Consider the following 16,610-nt stretch of genomic DNA (forward strand, 5'->3'; position numbering starts at 1 on the left):
GAAAACATATTGTTTACTATTTCATATTATACACAGCTTTACCATCCTCCCACTTCTGCATCCCTGAGGGATGCACTGAAGGGATTATAGTGGTGCTTCTCAAGTTATGATCAGAGGAATGATAAGGCACCCTCTGAAAAACCTTACACTGATGCCCACATGCATCATTTTCTGTGCTTACAGATCAGTGAGATATAATTCAAGAATATCCTTTTTTAGGCCAGGCGCGGTGGCTCACACCTGTAATCCCAGCAATTTGAGAGGCTAAAGCGGGTAGATCACCTGAGGTCAGGAGTTTGAGACCAGCCTGGCCAACATGGCAAAACCCCGTCTCTACTAAAAATACAAAAATTAACTGGGCATGGTGGAGGGCGCCTGTAATCCCAGCTACTCAGGAGGCTGAGGCAGGAGAATTGCTTGAACCTGGGAGGCAGAGGTTGCAGTGAGCAGACATCGTGCCTCCAGACTGGGCGACAAGAGCAAAACTCCATCTTCAAAAAAAAAAAAAATCCTTTTTGCTTGTGACTAAATGCTCATTATTATTACTAAGTTAATGATAGTTAATAAAGTTTACTATTCATTACACATCAAAAATAAGCACTATTAGAGTTTACTGAAGACTCACTCTACTTGACTAATCTTGTAAAAATCTTGATCACCAAGCACCAATTTGCAATATTATATACAAAGCCGAGTACCCACAAATACACACAGATAGTTGGAATTCAGAAAAAAACATATCATTATTAATGCATTATCAGTTGATCTTGTTGACAATGGATTTTAATTTCTGCTCTTTGGGGTTTGTAATTATTAATTACCATTAATGTCACTTCATCCTTACCAGCTTGGTTTTTTAATACTTATATGAAGTGATATATATTTACACTGACACTATTTTAGGTCTATAATTTTTCATTGACTAAATTTGAAGCCCTGTGCATTTTGCAGTTCAAAACAGAATCATCCAGGCCAGGTGTGGTAGCTTACGACTGTAATCCTAGCACTTTGGGAGGCCTAGGCAGGTGGATCACCTGAGGTCAGGAGTTTGGGACTAGCCTGGCCAACATAGTGAAACCCCATCTCCACTTAAAAAAAAAAAATGCAAAAATTAGCCAGGCGTGGTGGTGTGCCCCTGTAATCCCAGCTACTTGGGAGGCTGAGGTGGGAGAATTGCTTGAACCTAGGAGGCGGAGGCTGCAGTGAGCTGAGATCGCACCACTGCACTTCAGCCTGGGCGACAGCAAGACCCCGTTTCAAAAAAAAAAAAAAAAAAAACCAGAATCATCCATATACCTATTGCAAAATAGATATGTACATAATGCAGCCTTACTCCCAAGTGTGCCTGAATATGTTGCCTGTTAATTTGTCCTGTTTAAGTAACCTGTGATATATGATCAAAATAAGTATTATAGAATAATTTATTTAAATTTTAGACCGTTTCATTCAGAATAATGTATATAAGCTTATAATTGCTTACATTGCTTTTTAATTCTCTTGTTTATTTTTTCCATTCGAAAGTGGGAACAGGTAGCATAATAGTTTATGGGGTCATTTATCCTACCTTAGTGGACCATAGTTAAAAGGTCAAAGGATCTCAGCTTTATATAGCTAAAACAAATATTTTTTTCCCCTTAGGAAAGTGACGAAGCATTGGGCCCAACAATGACGAGTTGGAATGCAGTTGAAAAGTTATGCGCAAAATCTGCAAATGCCATTGAGACGAAAGGTTTCAATAAGAAGGATCTGGAGTTAGCTCTTTCTCCCATTCATAATAGCAGTGCCCTTCCCACCACTGGACGCTCTTGTGTAAACCTTGCTAAAAAATGCTTCTCTGGGGAAGTTTCTTGGGAAGCAGTAGAACTGGATGTAAATAATATAAATATGGACACTGACACAAGTCAGTTAGGTTTCCATCAGTCAAATCAGTGGGCTGTGGATTCTGGTGGGATATCTGAAGAGCACCTTGGGAAAAGAAGTTTAAAAAGAAATTTTGAGTTGGTTGACTCCAGTCCTTGTAAAAAAATTATACAGAGTAAAAAAACTTGTGTAGAATATAAGCATAACGAAATGACAGATTGTTATACAAATCAAAATACAGGCTTAACAGTTGAAGTGCAGGACCTTAAGCTATCAGTGCACAAAAGTCAACAAAATGACTGTGCTAATAAGGAGAACATTGTCAATTCTTTTACTGATAAACAACGAACACCAGAAAAATTACCTATACCAATGATAGCAAAAAACCTTATGTGTGAACTCGATGAAGACTGTGAAAAGAATAGTAAGAGGGACTACTTAAGTTCTAGTTTTCTATGTTCTGATGATGATAGAGCTAAAAATATTTCTATGAACTCTGATTCATCTTTTCCTGGAATTTCTATAATGGAAAGTCCATTAGAAAGTCAGCCCTTAGATCCAGATAGAAGCATCAAAGAATCCTCTTTTGAAGAATCAAATATTGAAGATCCACTTATTGTATCACCAGATTGCCAAGAAAAGACCTCACCAAAAGGTGACAAGAACCCTGCTGTACAAGAGAGTAACCAAAAAATGTTAGGCCCTCCTTTGGAGGTGCTGAAAACATTAGCCTCTAAAAGAAATGCTGTTGCTTTTCGAAGTTTTAACAGTCATATTAATGCATCCAATAACTCAGAACCATCCAGAATGAACATGACTTCTTTAGATGCAATGGATATTTCGTGTGCCTACAGTGGTTCATATCCCATGGCTGTAACCCCTACTCAAAAAAGAAGATCCTGTATGCCACATCAGGTATATTTATAACTTTCTAACACTTTGTTTTTTGGATTTTAGAAAAACTATGAAGACAGACATTTGCCTCTAAGCTAGACTATGCGGTATTAATCATATAGTTTTGTTCTTCTTGTTGAGAATCTATGGGCTGTTGGAAGTTTTCACCCAGAAAGGTAAAGCTGGTAGAAATCATGTTTATTATTTTTAGCTGTAATGCCTCCTTCCATTTGTGCAGTTTTATGTACTTTTCTAAGAAAATACAATCACATATTTTCACTTGATCCCCACAGTACTATTAGTTACAAAATTATTATTATTATTATTATTGAGACAGTCTCGTTCTTTTGCCCAGGCTGGAGTGCAGTAGTGTGATCTTGGCTCATTGCACACTTCACCCTGAGGTTCAAGCGATTCTCCTGCCTCAGCCTCCCAAGTTGCTGGGATTATAGGGGCCCACCACCACACCTGGCTAATTTTTGTATTTTTAGTAGAGTCAGAGTTTCACCATGTTGCCCAGGCTGATCTCAAACTCGTGACCTTAAGCAATCCACCCACCTCGGCCTCTCAAAGTGCCAGGATTACAGGTGTGAGCCACTGCACCCGGCCAGAGATAATTTAAGTCCACTCTACCTTACTGCCTTCTAAGGACATATTTAGATGATCTCTTCTTTTTTTTTTTGAGAAGGAGTCTCGCTCTTTCACCCAGGCTGGAGTGCAGTGGCGCAATCTCGGCTCACTGCAGGCTCCGCCCCCCAGGGTTCACGCCGTTCTCCTGCCTCAGCCTCCCGCGTAGCTGGGACTACAGGCGCCCACCACCTCGCCTGGCTAATTTTTTGTATTTTTAGTAGAGACGGGGTTTCACCGTGTTAGCCAGGATGGTCTCGATCTCCTGACCTCGTGATCCGCCTGCCTCGGCCTCCCAAAGTGCTGGGATTACAGGCGTGAGCCACCGCGCCCAGCCGATGATCTCTTCTTAACAGAATAAAAGTTGAAAAATATGTTTCTTTTCTTTTTTTTTTTTTTGGGACAAAGTCTTGCTCTGTCACCAGGCTGGAGTGCAGTGGCGCGATCTTGGCTCGCTGCAACCTCTGCCTCCTGGGTTCAAGTGATTCTCCTGCCTCAGCCTCCTGAGTAGCTAGGACTACAGGCGTGTGCCACCATGCCCGGCTAATTTTTGTATTTTTAGTAGAGATGGGGTTTCACCATGTTGGCCAGGATGGTCTCGATCTCTTGACCTTGTGATTTGCCTGCCTCGGCCTCCCAAAGTGCTGGTATTACAGGTGTGAGCCACCATGCCCGGCAAAAAATATATGTTTCAAAGCTTATTCTGTATATTCTAAACCTTTACCAACCCAAAGTTTTACTTTTTTTCTTCCTTTGGGAAAACATCATAACATAAAAAGTGTAACCCCTGAATTTATGTTTCGAAACTTGAGTTTTCTACCCAAGACTTACTATTAAATGACTTAGAAGTCCCTTAACCTCAGACCTGCAATTTTTCCAAATGTCTGTAAAGGATAATGGCACCTGTCCTGCTGGTCTTACAAAGTTGTTGTGAATGCCAGGCGTGGTGGCTCACACCACCTTTGGGAGGCCAAGGTGGGAGGATCACCTGAGGTCAGGAGATCGAGACTAGCCTGACCAACATGGAGAAACCCCGTCTCTACTAAAAGTACAAAATTAGCCAGGCATGGTGGTGCATGCCTGTAATCCCAGCTACTTGGGAGGCTGAGGCAGGAAAATTCCTTGAACCTGGGAGGCGGAGGTTGTGGTGAGCCGAGATCGCACCAGTGCACTGCAGCCTGGGCAACAAGAGCGAAACTCCATCTCAAAAAAAAAAAGTTGTTGTGAAATAACAAATTATCCTAAAAAATTTAAAATGCTATTTAGTACAAGAGGTTATATGTAGTTCTGTCTTATGTGTTGTCTTAATCATTTGTTAGCCATAGCCTTCCTCAGTGGCTCTTCTTAAGCTTATACTAGTCCGTGTTATCAGTTTTCTTGCAGATTTTTTCACTGAACATTTTTCTTGCAGTTTTTTTTATTGTTTCTTATGTAGATCTTATTGGAATAATCAATGTTGTCTAAGCTTTTGAACTTCACTAGATAAAAGGACTTTTTCATAATTATAACTAATTATGCATTCATTTTCAAAACTTACCAAAAATTTGACTACATCTTTTACGCTTAGTAGCCTATGAGCTAGTTATTTGGCTTGTGTGTTTCACCATTTTCTATTCAGTGTAAAAGGAATTAAGATATTTGTTATCTCTTAAACCCTTTTTGAATTAGCAGACCCCAAATCAGATCAAGTCGGGAACTCCATACCGAACTCCGAAGAGTGTGAGAAGAGGGGCAGTCCCTGTTGATGATGGGCGAATTCTGGGAACCCCAGACTACCTTGCACCCGAGCTGTTACTAGGCAGGGCCCATGGTAAGGCATGCACGTCTTGAGTTTTTGAAGTGTCATCTATCACTATATTATCTTTCAAGGTTAAATTTTAAAAAATTTCTTCAGTACTTACATTACCTAAAGTAAAAGAAAATGAACTCATCTAGTGTATATATATATATATGGCATTTATCATAGGAAAATAAACTAGCAGTGGCCATGGCTGTCCCACTCTCTGAATGTAAAAGACCAGATGCTGGAGTACATGTAGTCATTTGTCCTTTGCCTTCTGGTTCAGTCTCAATGTTCCAGAGAAGTCCCACCTGCCACTTTTGATATTATCTTATCTCTTTTATTTATTTTATTTTTTTATTTTTTTAATTTTTTTTTATTTTTTGAGACAGAGTTTCTCTTTTGTCACCCAGGCTGGAGTGCAATGGTGCAATCTCGGCTCACTGCAATCTCTGCCTCCCAGGTTCAAGTGATTATCCGGCATTAGCCTCCTGAGTAGCTGGGATTATAGGCATCCACCATCATGCCCGCCTAATTTTTGTATTTTTAGTAGAGACAGTTTTGCCATGTTGGCCAGACTGGTCTTTAACTCCTGACCTCAGATGATCCACCCACCTTGGCCTCCCAAAGTGCTGGGATTACAGGCATGAGCCACCGTACCTGGCCTATCTTACCTCTTAATGTTTCTTCAGGTTGGATGGAGTTTGGGCTCGGGACCACAATGTTGGGTCTAAATTTCTGTTCAGTCTTCAGAAGCCTATTCCTGTTTAGAACTTATTCTCAATTATATCCTTACCAGAAGAGTCAAGCCAGAAATGAACCATCATCCTTCAAAACAGAACATAAGTATAGAAAGATAGGGCTGGGCACGGTGGCTCACGCCTGTAATCCTAGCACTTCAGGAGGCCAAGGCAGGTGGATCACCTGAGGCCAGGAGTTCGAGACCAAGCTGGCTAACATGGTGAAACCTCATCTCTACTAAAAACACAAAAATTAGCTGGGCATGGTGGTGCATACCTGTAATCCCAGCTATTCGGGAGGCTGGGGCATGAGAATTGCTTGAACCTGGGAGGCCAAGGTTGCAGTGAGCCGAGATCGCGCCACTACACTCGAGCCTGGGCAACAGAGCAAGACTCTGTCTCAAAAAAAAAATAAATAAATAAATAAAAAGATGACATTTTCACCTATCTTCTTTTCTTCCCTTTCTCTCTCTGAAAATTGTTCCTGCATTCTGAAATGAACTGTATTCATTTTCCTAGGGATGCTATAGCACAAACTGGGTGTCTCAAACCAATAAAAATTCATTGTTTCACAGTTCTGGAAGCTAGAGGTCCAAAATCAGGTGTCACAGGGCTATACTCCCCCTGAAACCTGTAGGGAAATCCTTCTTTGCCTCTTCCTGGCTTCTGGTGGTTTGCTGGCAATCCTCAGTGTTCCTTGACTTGAAGATGCCTCATTCCAGTTCTCCCTCTTTCTGTGATGGTGTTCTCCCTGTGTCTCTATCATCACAGGGCTGGCTTCTGAGAAGGACATCAGTCATTAGGAGCCCATCTTACTCCAGTATGACCTCATCTTAACCTAATTAATCATATTTGCAAAAACCCATTTCCAAATAGGGTCACATTCTTAGGTACAGGTTAGGACTTAAACATAGCTTTTTTGGGAGGGACACAGTTCAACCCATAACATGAGCCTCTTCTACATGTTGATGTTACTTACTTCTCTCTTCTTTGAGCTCTTTTCATGATCATCTGTTTCATCCTCCCCACCCCACCTCTCACACCCTCTCTTCTGTTTCTATTTCCTTGCCGGCTTTTATCCTCAGCCTGAAAATAAGTTTCCACCCTTGTCTCCCCATCATTGCCTAACTTCTCAAAGGTTTCCTCTTTCTTTGATTATTTTGTTCTGGTAACTTGATCATCATCTCACTATTTAACCGAAAATTCTTTTATTTATTATTTATTTATTTATTTAGAGATGGAATTTTGCTCTTGTTGCCCAGGCTGGAGTGCAATGGCACGATCTCAGCTCACTGCAACCTCTGTCTCCCGGGTTCAAGTGATTCTCCTGCCTCAGCCTCCCGAGTAGCTGGGATTTTACAGGCATGCGCCACCATGCCCTGCTAATTTTGTATTTTTAGTAGAGATGGAGTTTCCCCATGTTGGTCAGGCTGGTCTCGAACTCCCGACCTCAGGTGATCTGCCTGCCTTGGTCTTCCGAAGTGCTGGGATTATAGGCGTGAGCCACGGCGCCCGGCCAAACTGAAACTTCTTAATGGGCACCAGTGATTTCCTTATTGTCAAATCCAATTGTCTCTTCTCATTCCCCTGACCTCTGTTGCTGCTCTTCAGTTCCTTCCTTACCTCTTCTAAATATAGTTCTTGGAGATTCTGCCTTTACCCTTTTTGCCCTACACGTGCTCCCTGTTCATCTCATCACTCCTATGACGTCAGTTGTCACCTCCATGTTGATGATTCCCAAATCTCTGTCTCTAATCCTGACTTTCTCTAGGCAGCAGACAGACAGCCAATCTGGCTATTCAGTATTCTACTGGTCTTTCAAACGTTGGGTGTCAAAACTGGACTTGTGGGGCCTGGTGCTGTGGCACATGGCTGTAATCCCAGCACTTTGGGAGGCCAAGGTGGGTAGATCACTTGAGGTCAGGAGTTCAAGACCATCCTGGCCAACATGGTAAAACCCCATCTCTACTAAAAATACAAAAATTAGCCGGGCGTGGTGGTGTGCATCTGTAATCCCAGCTACTCAAGAGGCTGAGACAGGAGAATAGCTTGAACCCGGGAGGCGGAGGTTGCAGTGAGCCAAGATCATGCCACTGCACTCCAGCCTGGGTGACAGAGCAAGACTCCATCTCAAAAAAAAAAAAAAAAACTGGGCTTGTTATCTAGCTAGCTCTTCCTCTGTTCCCTACCTCAGTTTCATCACCTTCATGGTGACACAATCTTTGTTCCTACATTGAAGCATTTAAATCCAGCCAATTAGATCTCTGCAGCATTTCACCTCTCATTTTCTTCTCTGCCACTGTTCTCTTTAAGAACTCATCTTTCTCTTTTATTATTTTAGTGCCCTTCTATCTGATCTCTTCAACTTCATGTTATTATCAATAATCATTGCCACCAGATTTTTCTTCCAAAACCATCACATGGCTTATTCTATTTCCCTTCTCAGAAAACTACAGTGGCTCCCTCTTAGCTGCTAAGTAAAACCCAAATTGATCATGACATTTGAGGTTATAGCTCTCATACCAGCCTTGTCTCTCAAAGAGTCTCTTTATATGCCTTATGTTCCCATTCCATTTCTTAAATACATTTAATTTTCAGGTCTTCCCCATTTTGCTTGTGTATTAAACCTTATTTGAGCAAAGCCAGTTTCCTAGTATCTTCCAGTCAAATTCCTTCTCATTTCATCATTTCAAATGTTACCTCTTCCATAAAGCATCCTTTGATCAACTACTGGAAATTATTCACTTCTATGTTACCTTATTAGAAACTGTTTAAAATTTATGCCATTCTTCCTGTGTTGTAACTAATTGTTAATTTATCTCCACTACAAAAGCTTAAGAAAACTTCTTGAGGAGACTGAGTTTTCTTTCTTTTTTCTTCTTTTTTTTTTTTTTTTTTTTGAGACAGTCTCAGTCTGTTGCCCAGACTGGAGTGCAGTGGCACAGTCTTGGCTCACTGCAACTCCCGCCTCCTGGGTTCAAGCAATTGTCTGCCTCAGCCTCCCAAGTAGCTGGGATTACAGGCACCTGCCCCCATGCTCGGCTAATTTTTGTATTTTTAGTAGAGATGGGGTTTCACCATCATGGCCAGGCTGGTCTTGAACTCCTGACCTCATGATCCACCCAAAGTGCTCAGCCTCCCAAAGTGCTGCGATTACAGGTATGAGCCACCACACCCAGCCAAGAGTGTGAGTTTTCTGCCTTCTACATAGCACTCCTGAATTCCTTGGAAGCACTCAGTAACTGATATTAATAATCTCTACAATATTGGAAATAGACACATTTAATGTTCCTCTTTCTTGCTTAGCCAAAGCAAATAAATTCCTATGAGCACTGATTTTTATATAGTGCCTCTTTTGCTCTGTCACAGATTTGCTAGCCCATTTTCTGTATTATAATTTGCATTATCTCTAACTTAGGACACAGTGTGAAAGTAAGCTTCAAACATAAAGATGTATTTTATAGCATCTTGCCACTATTTTAGTGAGACATCTAGTTCCCTCAGCTAAACAACATGCTGACAACATGCTGAGGCCCAACCATGACCTTCTTGATGCCCTTCCATCTTGCCTCTCAGCTGAGATGAGCCAGGGACTCTGTCCTGAGTTTTCCGTAACTTTATGTGCACCTTTTTGTTTCAGCTTAGTGTGTTAAAATTGTCTGTATTGTCTCTCCCAGAGTAGGCTGGTTTCTCTTTGGGAAAAGAGATTTTTCTTAATCGTCTTCGTATCCTTTATATCTGGCACAATACCTGGTGCCCAGTTCAGTGAATGATGAGGGAGGGGACTCTAATAATTTTAATACAGTGTACCTAACTCTGTTTTCTTACATGCAGGATTTCTGACTTCCGGTGAGTGAGCTTCTCTATAAAGTAATGCGGCAAAGCACATTAAACTGAACAGTCAAAGTATAACTAGATCACATTGCATAAAAAACTATTTTTCCTTTTAGCTCACTTGTGAAATACAAAAATGAACTGTCTTCTGTTTTCTGAGCAGCAAGACAGAGAGGTGGTTCTTCTCTGTGAAAAGAAATAATAGGCCTGAGGCATTTTTCATCAACTTTTAAAGGTAGCACAGAGGGAAGACGCAGTCTTTTTTATTATAACAGAAGAAATAGTATTGATACGGCCGGGCGCGGTGGCTCACGCTTGTAATCCCAGCACTTTGAGAGGTCGAGGCGGGTGGATCACGAGGTCAGGAGATTGAGACCACGGTGAAACCCCGTCTCTACTAAAAAATACAAAAAATTAGCCGGGCGTGGTGGCGGGCACCTGTAGTCCCAGCTACTCGGAGAGGCTGAGGCAGGAGAATGGCGTGAACCCGGGACGCGGAGCTTGCAGTGAGCCGAGATTGCGCCACTGCACTCCAGCCTGGGCGACAGAGCGAGACTCCGTCTCAAAAAAAAAAAAAAAAAAAAAAAAAAAGAAATAGTATTGATACAAATATTTAAAATCGCTGGGCACTGTGGTTCACGCCTGTAATCCCAGCACTTTGGGAGGCCGAGTCAGGCAGGTCACCTGAGGTCGGGAGTTCGAGACCAGCCTGCCCAACATGGCGAAACCCCATCTCCACTTAAAAAAAGGATAAAAATTAGCTGGGTGTGGTGGCTCATGCCTGTAATCCTAGCTACTCAGGAGGCTGAGGTAGAAGAATCACTTGTACCCAGGTGGCAGAGGTTGCAGTGAGCTGAGATTACGCCACTGCACTCCAGCCTGGGTGACAGAGTGAGACTCCATCTCAAAAAAAAAAAAAAAATTAACAACTACAGAAGGGCTCTAATTTTCGAAATCTTTTAATTTTATTATCATTAGAAAATAAAAAAGTGTAACAATATCAACATATCCCTATAAACTAAAGGAATGAGTTTTGAATTAGAAAGCCAGCAATGTAAAACAAATCTGTTCTTTTTCTGTGGCTAATAACATATAATTGCAAAGTTTTATTCCGTTATGTGATCTTATTAGACTTTGACTTAAGTATATGGGTATGTGTGGCATATCCATGGAGAAATCATGTTTTTTTTTTTTTTAACACAAGTATATTTTGGCTGAGCTGGTAAAAGGGGTCTAATTTCTAACCTAAGTAAAATAAGTAAATTTTTTTTTTCTAATTCCTCCCTACTTTTCTGTTATTTGGTTACATTATCTAATCCATTGGGATAATTCTTTCTCAGTGCTGCTTGAAAGGCCTACTAACTGAGGTGGTTTGTATGTTTTTATAGTATTATAGAAATAGAAGCCTATAGAATATTTGCATTTTGTATTCCTTTAAGGGAAGATGGGATTATATGGCTCGCAGGTAAAATGGCACTCTAAATGCATGCAGCTATTTTTCCTAAGATCAGATTCCACAATGCTTTCCTAGTTGTCTTAAAATGGAATGGTGGCAGTTGTTTAACCACAGTAAAGAATTTTGTGAAGTTGTCTTTAAAGAGTAACTTTCAGGCAAATTTAGCAGTAGACTAGGATTCTTATTCTTAATTTATATTGAAGTTACCCATTTTTGAACTAAAATTAACCTTTTCTTAGGAAACACTTTGTTCATAGAACTAAAGTATAACCAGTTTATAGTTTATAAGATCATATTTAAAATAATTGTTAAAAACATCTTTGTGGCCAGGTGCAGTGGCTCATGCCTATAATCCGAGCACTTTGGGAGGCTGAGGCGGGTGGATCGTGAGGTCAGGAGATCGAGACCATCCTGGCTAACACAGTGAAACCCTGTCTCTACTAAAAATACAGAAAAAATTATCTGGGCATGGTGGCGGGCGCCTGTAGTCCCAGCTACTCGGGAGGCTGAGGCAGGAGAATGGCGTGAACCCAGGAGGCAGAGCTTGCAGTGAGCAGAGATTGCACCACTGCACTCCAGCCTGGGTGACAGAGTGAGACTCTGTCTCAAAAAACAAACAAAGAAAAAAAGCTTTGTATATAAATTTTGCATCCAATGAATATTTTATTTAGAAATCAGTTTTACCTATATCTTAAGACATCTCCTACTTACCTCTTGAAACCATAGTTTAAGTGAATATTCTTTGTTAAACTAATTTGTCCCTCTCTGTTCCTAAAAGGAATAAAGCCACATTAAAATACTCTGTAATTAAGGCCTTTCCTAGTTACCAGGCTTTCCTCCAATTACTATAAATGTTGCTGCCTTATCTCATACCTTGTGTGGGATACAGAATAATCATGTAAATGTTTACATTTCCTGATATGAAATTGAGTAGTAGTCTGCCTATTTTAGAGAATAATTTTAGGATGTAGGATACATAACATATCCAGAATATCAGAAATTATTAATAAATGAAAAAAATGGCTTTATCTTCTCTTTAACCAGCTGTGGTAATTGGTAATCTAAACTTCTTGGAAAATAAAGAGGAAAGCAGTTATCGCATTGCCCAAGTGAAAACAATGTGGGTTTTTGCACTTTCGATTATGCTGAAATGTTCATATACTAATGTTGCAGATAGTGACTATCTGGGGCTGATGGTGTGGGCAGTAAAGGAATTGACGAAGACAGTTGTAGGTAAAGAAAGGCAAATTTATTAGACGATGTAGGAAAATACATTGTAAGGATGTAACGAGCAAGTCACCAAGAGGGGAGCTGATTACAAGGAGACAAAGGCTTGCTAGGGATGTTATAGGATGGTGCTTGTGCCGGAGAAGGCTACATGCTGTACTGATAATGCCAAGGTTGCAGTGAGCTAACTCGCATTTTTCTTTTCTTTTCTTTTTTTTGAGACAGAGTCTTGCTCTATCGCCCAGGCTGGAGTGCAGTGGCATGATCTCGGCTCACTTCAACCTCTGCCTCCCAGGTTCAAGCAATTCGCCTGCCTTAGTCTCCCCAGTAGCTGGGATTACAGGCATGTGCCATCACGCCTGGCCAATTTTTGTATTTTTAGTACAGACAGGGTTTCACCATGTTGGCTGAGCTGGTCTTGAACTCCTGACCTCAGGTGATCCACCCTCCCCAGCCACCCAAAGTACCAGGATTACGGGTATAAGCCACCGCGCCCAGCTCTACCTTGCATTTTTCTATCAGTCAAGGGTCTGGTGATAGCTGGGCACAGGACAGTTGTGAGTTATTTGTACAGGAGGGCTGTGCATCCTGGACCATGAGGACAGGCAGACTTGCAGCTTATCTGCTTTTTCTTTTTGCTTCCCCCTGGTCCTACCAGCCTAACTTGTTTTCCCTAATTAGGACTCCACAATTAATATTTCTGTTCATCAAATATTTGTAGAGAATGCTTGCAACTTTAGCTATTTCCTCTTGAATTACAGGTCCTGCGGTAGACTGGTGGGCACTTGGAGTTTGCTTGTTTGAATTTCTAACAGGAATTCCCCCTTTCAATGATGAAACACCACAACAAGTATTCCAGAATATTCTGAAAAGAGGTGATTCTTTTTCTCCTATTAAGATAGTCATTTACTGGCTGGGCATAGTGACTAATGCCTGTAATCCCAGCACTTTGGGAGGCCAAGGCGGGTGGATCGCCTGAGGTCAGGAGTTTGAGACCAGCCTGGCCAACATGGTAAAACCCCATCTCTACTAAAAAAAAATACAGCCAGGCATGTTGGCGGGCGCCTGTAATCCCAGCTACTCGGGAGGCTAAAGCAGGAGAATCGCTTGAACCTGGGAGGTGGAGGTTGCAGTGCGCTGAGATCACGCTATTGCATTCCAGCCTGGGTGACAAGAGTGAAACTCCATCTCGAAAAACAAAAAAAAGTAGTCATTTATCTCTGGATACTATTATTTTGAGCAGTGATAAACAAGTTTATTTGTATATGTATAATTTTAGATATCCCTTGGCCAGAAGGTGAAGAAAAGTTATCTGATAATGCTCAAAGTGCAGTAGAAATACTTTTAACCATTGATGATACAAAGAGAGCTGGAATGAAAGGTATGGTTTTCTGTTAATACACTGTTTTACCATTGATTTGTTGCAGATGGTGAATATTTATAAAAATAGCAACTTCTGGCCGGGCGTGGTGGCTCACGCCTGTAATCCCAGCACTTTGGGAGGCTGAGGCAGGCTAATCAAGAGGTCAGGAGTTCAAGACCGGCCTGTCTGATATGGCGAAAGCCCATCTCTATTAAAAAATACAAAAATTGGCCGGGGGCCGGGCGCGGTGGCTTACGCTTGTAATCCCAGCACTTTGGGAGGCCGAGGCGGGCGGATCACGAGGTCAGGAGATCGAGACCACGGTGAAACCCCGTCTCTACTAAAAATACAAAAAATTAGCCGGGCGTGGTGGCGGGCGCCTGTAGTCCCAGCTACTCGGAAAGGCTGAGGCAGGAGAATGGCGTGAACCCAGGAGGCGGAGCTTGCAGTGAGCCGAGATCGCGCCACTGCACTCCAGCCTGGGTGACAGAGCGAGACTCTGTCTCACAAAAAAAAAAAAAATTGGCCGGGTGCGGTGGCTCACGCCTGTAATCCGAGTACTCTGGTAGGCCGAGGCAGGCAGATCACGAGGTCAGGAGATCAAGACCATCCTGGCTAACATGGTTGGTGAAACCCCATCTCTACTAAAAATACAAAAAAGTAGCCGGGCATAGTGGCGGGCACCTGTAGTCCCAGCTACTTGGGAGGCTGAGGCAGGAGAATGGTGTGAACCCGGGAGGCGGAGCTTGCAGTGAGCCAAGATTGTGCCACTGCAATCCAGCCTGGGCAACAGAGTGAGACTCCCTCTCAAAAAAAAAAAAAAAAAAAAAACAAAAATTAGGCCCAGCGTGGTGGCGTGCACCTGTAGTCCCAGCTACTCGGGAGGCTGAGGCAGAATTGCTTCAACCCGGGAGGCGGACATTGCAGTGAGCAGAGATCGCGCCACTGCATTCCAGCCTGGGCGACAGAGACTGTGTCTCAAAAAAAAAAAAAAATCAAGTTCCAATATAATACTACAGATAATCTGACTGCTAAATTGGTACAAAGATAATTCGATTTATTTCTCCCCTCTAGGTATGCATTGATATATTGGTCCTTATTCTACATGAAAATTCAATGTGTCACATGGTAGAAGAGGCAAAAAAAAATTTAGTGTGGTCAAATGGCAATACTGTATTCATGCATTAAATTTTATTAATCGGTGGGTATGGTAGCTCATGCCTATAGTCCTAGCACTTTGGGAGGCTGCAGCTGGCAATCGTTTGAGTTCAGGAGTTTGTGTCCAGCCTGGGCAACATGGTGAAACTCTGTCTCTACAAAAAATACAAAAAATAGCCAAGCAAGGCAGTGCACACCTGTAGTTCCAGCTACTTGGGGGCTTAGGCAGGAAGATTACTTGAGCCCAGGCAGTCGAGGCTACAGTGAGCCATGTTCACGCCACTGCATTTCAGCCTGGGAAACAAAGTGAGACTCTGGCTCAAAAAAAATTATTAATTTCAAGTATCTAGAACAATCTTACCTCTTTTTTTTTTTTTTAACATACATTATTATTGCTATTTATTTATTTAGAGACAGTGTCTCACTATGTTGCTTAGGCTGGTCTTGAACTCCTGGGCTCAAAGGATCCTCCCACCTTAGCCTCCCCAAAATGCTGAATTTCAGTTGTGAGCCACCCATGCCTGTCCTAAAACAATCTTGTTAGTGTCTCAGGTTTTTCAAAGCCTGATAAAGTTAAGGAAATACAGGAAATCTTTTTTTATGAAACCCTCTGTTCTGTAATTTTTTAAAACAAATTTATTTTCCCTAATCTTGCTAGACAGATGTTCTGTAATTTCTTATTGCTTCATTTTCGATACTATTATTTATTGATCAATGTACTGGATCCCAGGTTGGCTCAAGACAAACTTGGTATATTATAAACCACTCAATAGTTTTCTTAATGCAGGAGTATATTAAACCCTAATTTGGAAACTAGTAAATCTCATTAGCAGCTGCCTTAAAATTCTTTTGTTGTTGTTGTCGTTGTTGTTGATACAGAGACTTGCTCTGTCACCAGGCTGCAGTGCATGCAGTGGTGCGATCTCGGCTCACTGCAACCTCCGCCTCCCAGGTTCAAGTGATTCTCCTGCCTCAGCCCCCCAAGTAGCTGGGACTACAGACATGTGCCACCACGCCCAGCTAATTTTTGTATTTTTTAGTAGAGACGGGGTTTCGCCATGTTGGCCAGGACGGTCTTGATCTCTTGACCTTGTGATCCTCCTGCCTCAGCCTCCCAAAGTGCTGGGATTTTAAAATTCTTTTTGTAACGAGGTATGGTAATATAGAGAAAAGCATTATGTCCCAAAATGCATTTCTATGTCAAGTAGGATGTATTCAGGAAAATGAGCTTCAGAAATGTGTCATTTGCATCAGCTTCTAGGTGTTCCCTGTAATAATTTCTTTCTTTTTTTGGTTTTGGGATTTTTTTGAGATAGGCTCTGGGTTTGTCGCCCAGGCCGGAATGTAGTAGCACAATCTCGGCTCACTATAACCTTCTGGGCTCAAGTGATTCTTCCACCTCAGCCTCCCAAGTAGCTGGTACTACTGGTGCACACTACCACACACAGCTAATTTTTGTATTTTTAGTAGAGATGGGGTTTTGCTGTGTTGCCCAGGCTGGTCTTGAACTCCTGGGCTCAAGCCATCTGCCCACCTTGGCCTCCCTAAGTACTGGGATTACAGGCATGAGCCACCATGCCTGGCCCAGTTTGTTTACTCACTGATTTAACCAATCCTATAGAGTGCCTTCTAGGAGCTAGGTGATATTGCTTCAGGCCCTGGGAATACCCT

General features: G+C 42.0%; 1 protein-coding gene across 8 annotated transcripts in view; it reads left to right on the forward strand.

Moving 5' to 3' along the window:
* Positions 1-16,610, forward strand: part of MASTL (microtubule associated serine/threonine kinase like) — a 36,787-nt gene that overhangs the window by 15,884 nt on the left and 4,293 nt on the right. Inside the window, exons 8-12 of one of the 8 annotated variants that reach the window (XM_055274969.2) lie at positions 1,639-2,775; positions 5,050-5,191; positions 9,736-9,750; positions 13,180-13,293; positions 13,698-13,799. In XM_055274969.2, the coding sequence (XP_055130944.1) occupies positions 1,639-2,775; positions 5,050-5,191; positions 9,736-9,750; positions 13,180-13,293; positions 13,698-13,799 (1,510 nt within the window). The remainder of the gene's footprint in view (positions 1-1,638; positions 2,776-5,049; positions 5,192-9,735; positions 9,751-13,179; positions 13,294-13,697; positions 13,800-16,610) is intronic. The other 7 variants (XM_055274971.2, XM_055274973.2, XM_055274972.2 and 4 more) reach the window with 7 other exon arrangements.

The sequence above is a fragment of the Symphalangus syndactylus genome, chromosome 4 (genome assembly GCF_028878055.3).
Source record: "Symphalangus syndactylus isolate Jambi chromosome 4, NHGRI_mSymSyn1-v2.1_pri, whole genome shotgun sequence".
Lineage (NCBI taxonomy): Eukaryota > Metazoa > Chordata > Mammalia > Primates > Hylobatidae > Symphalangus > Symphalangus syndactylus.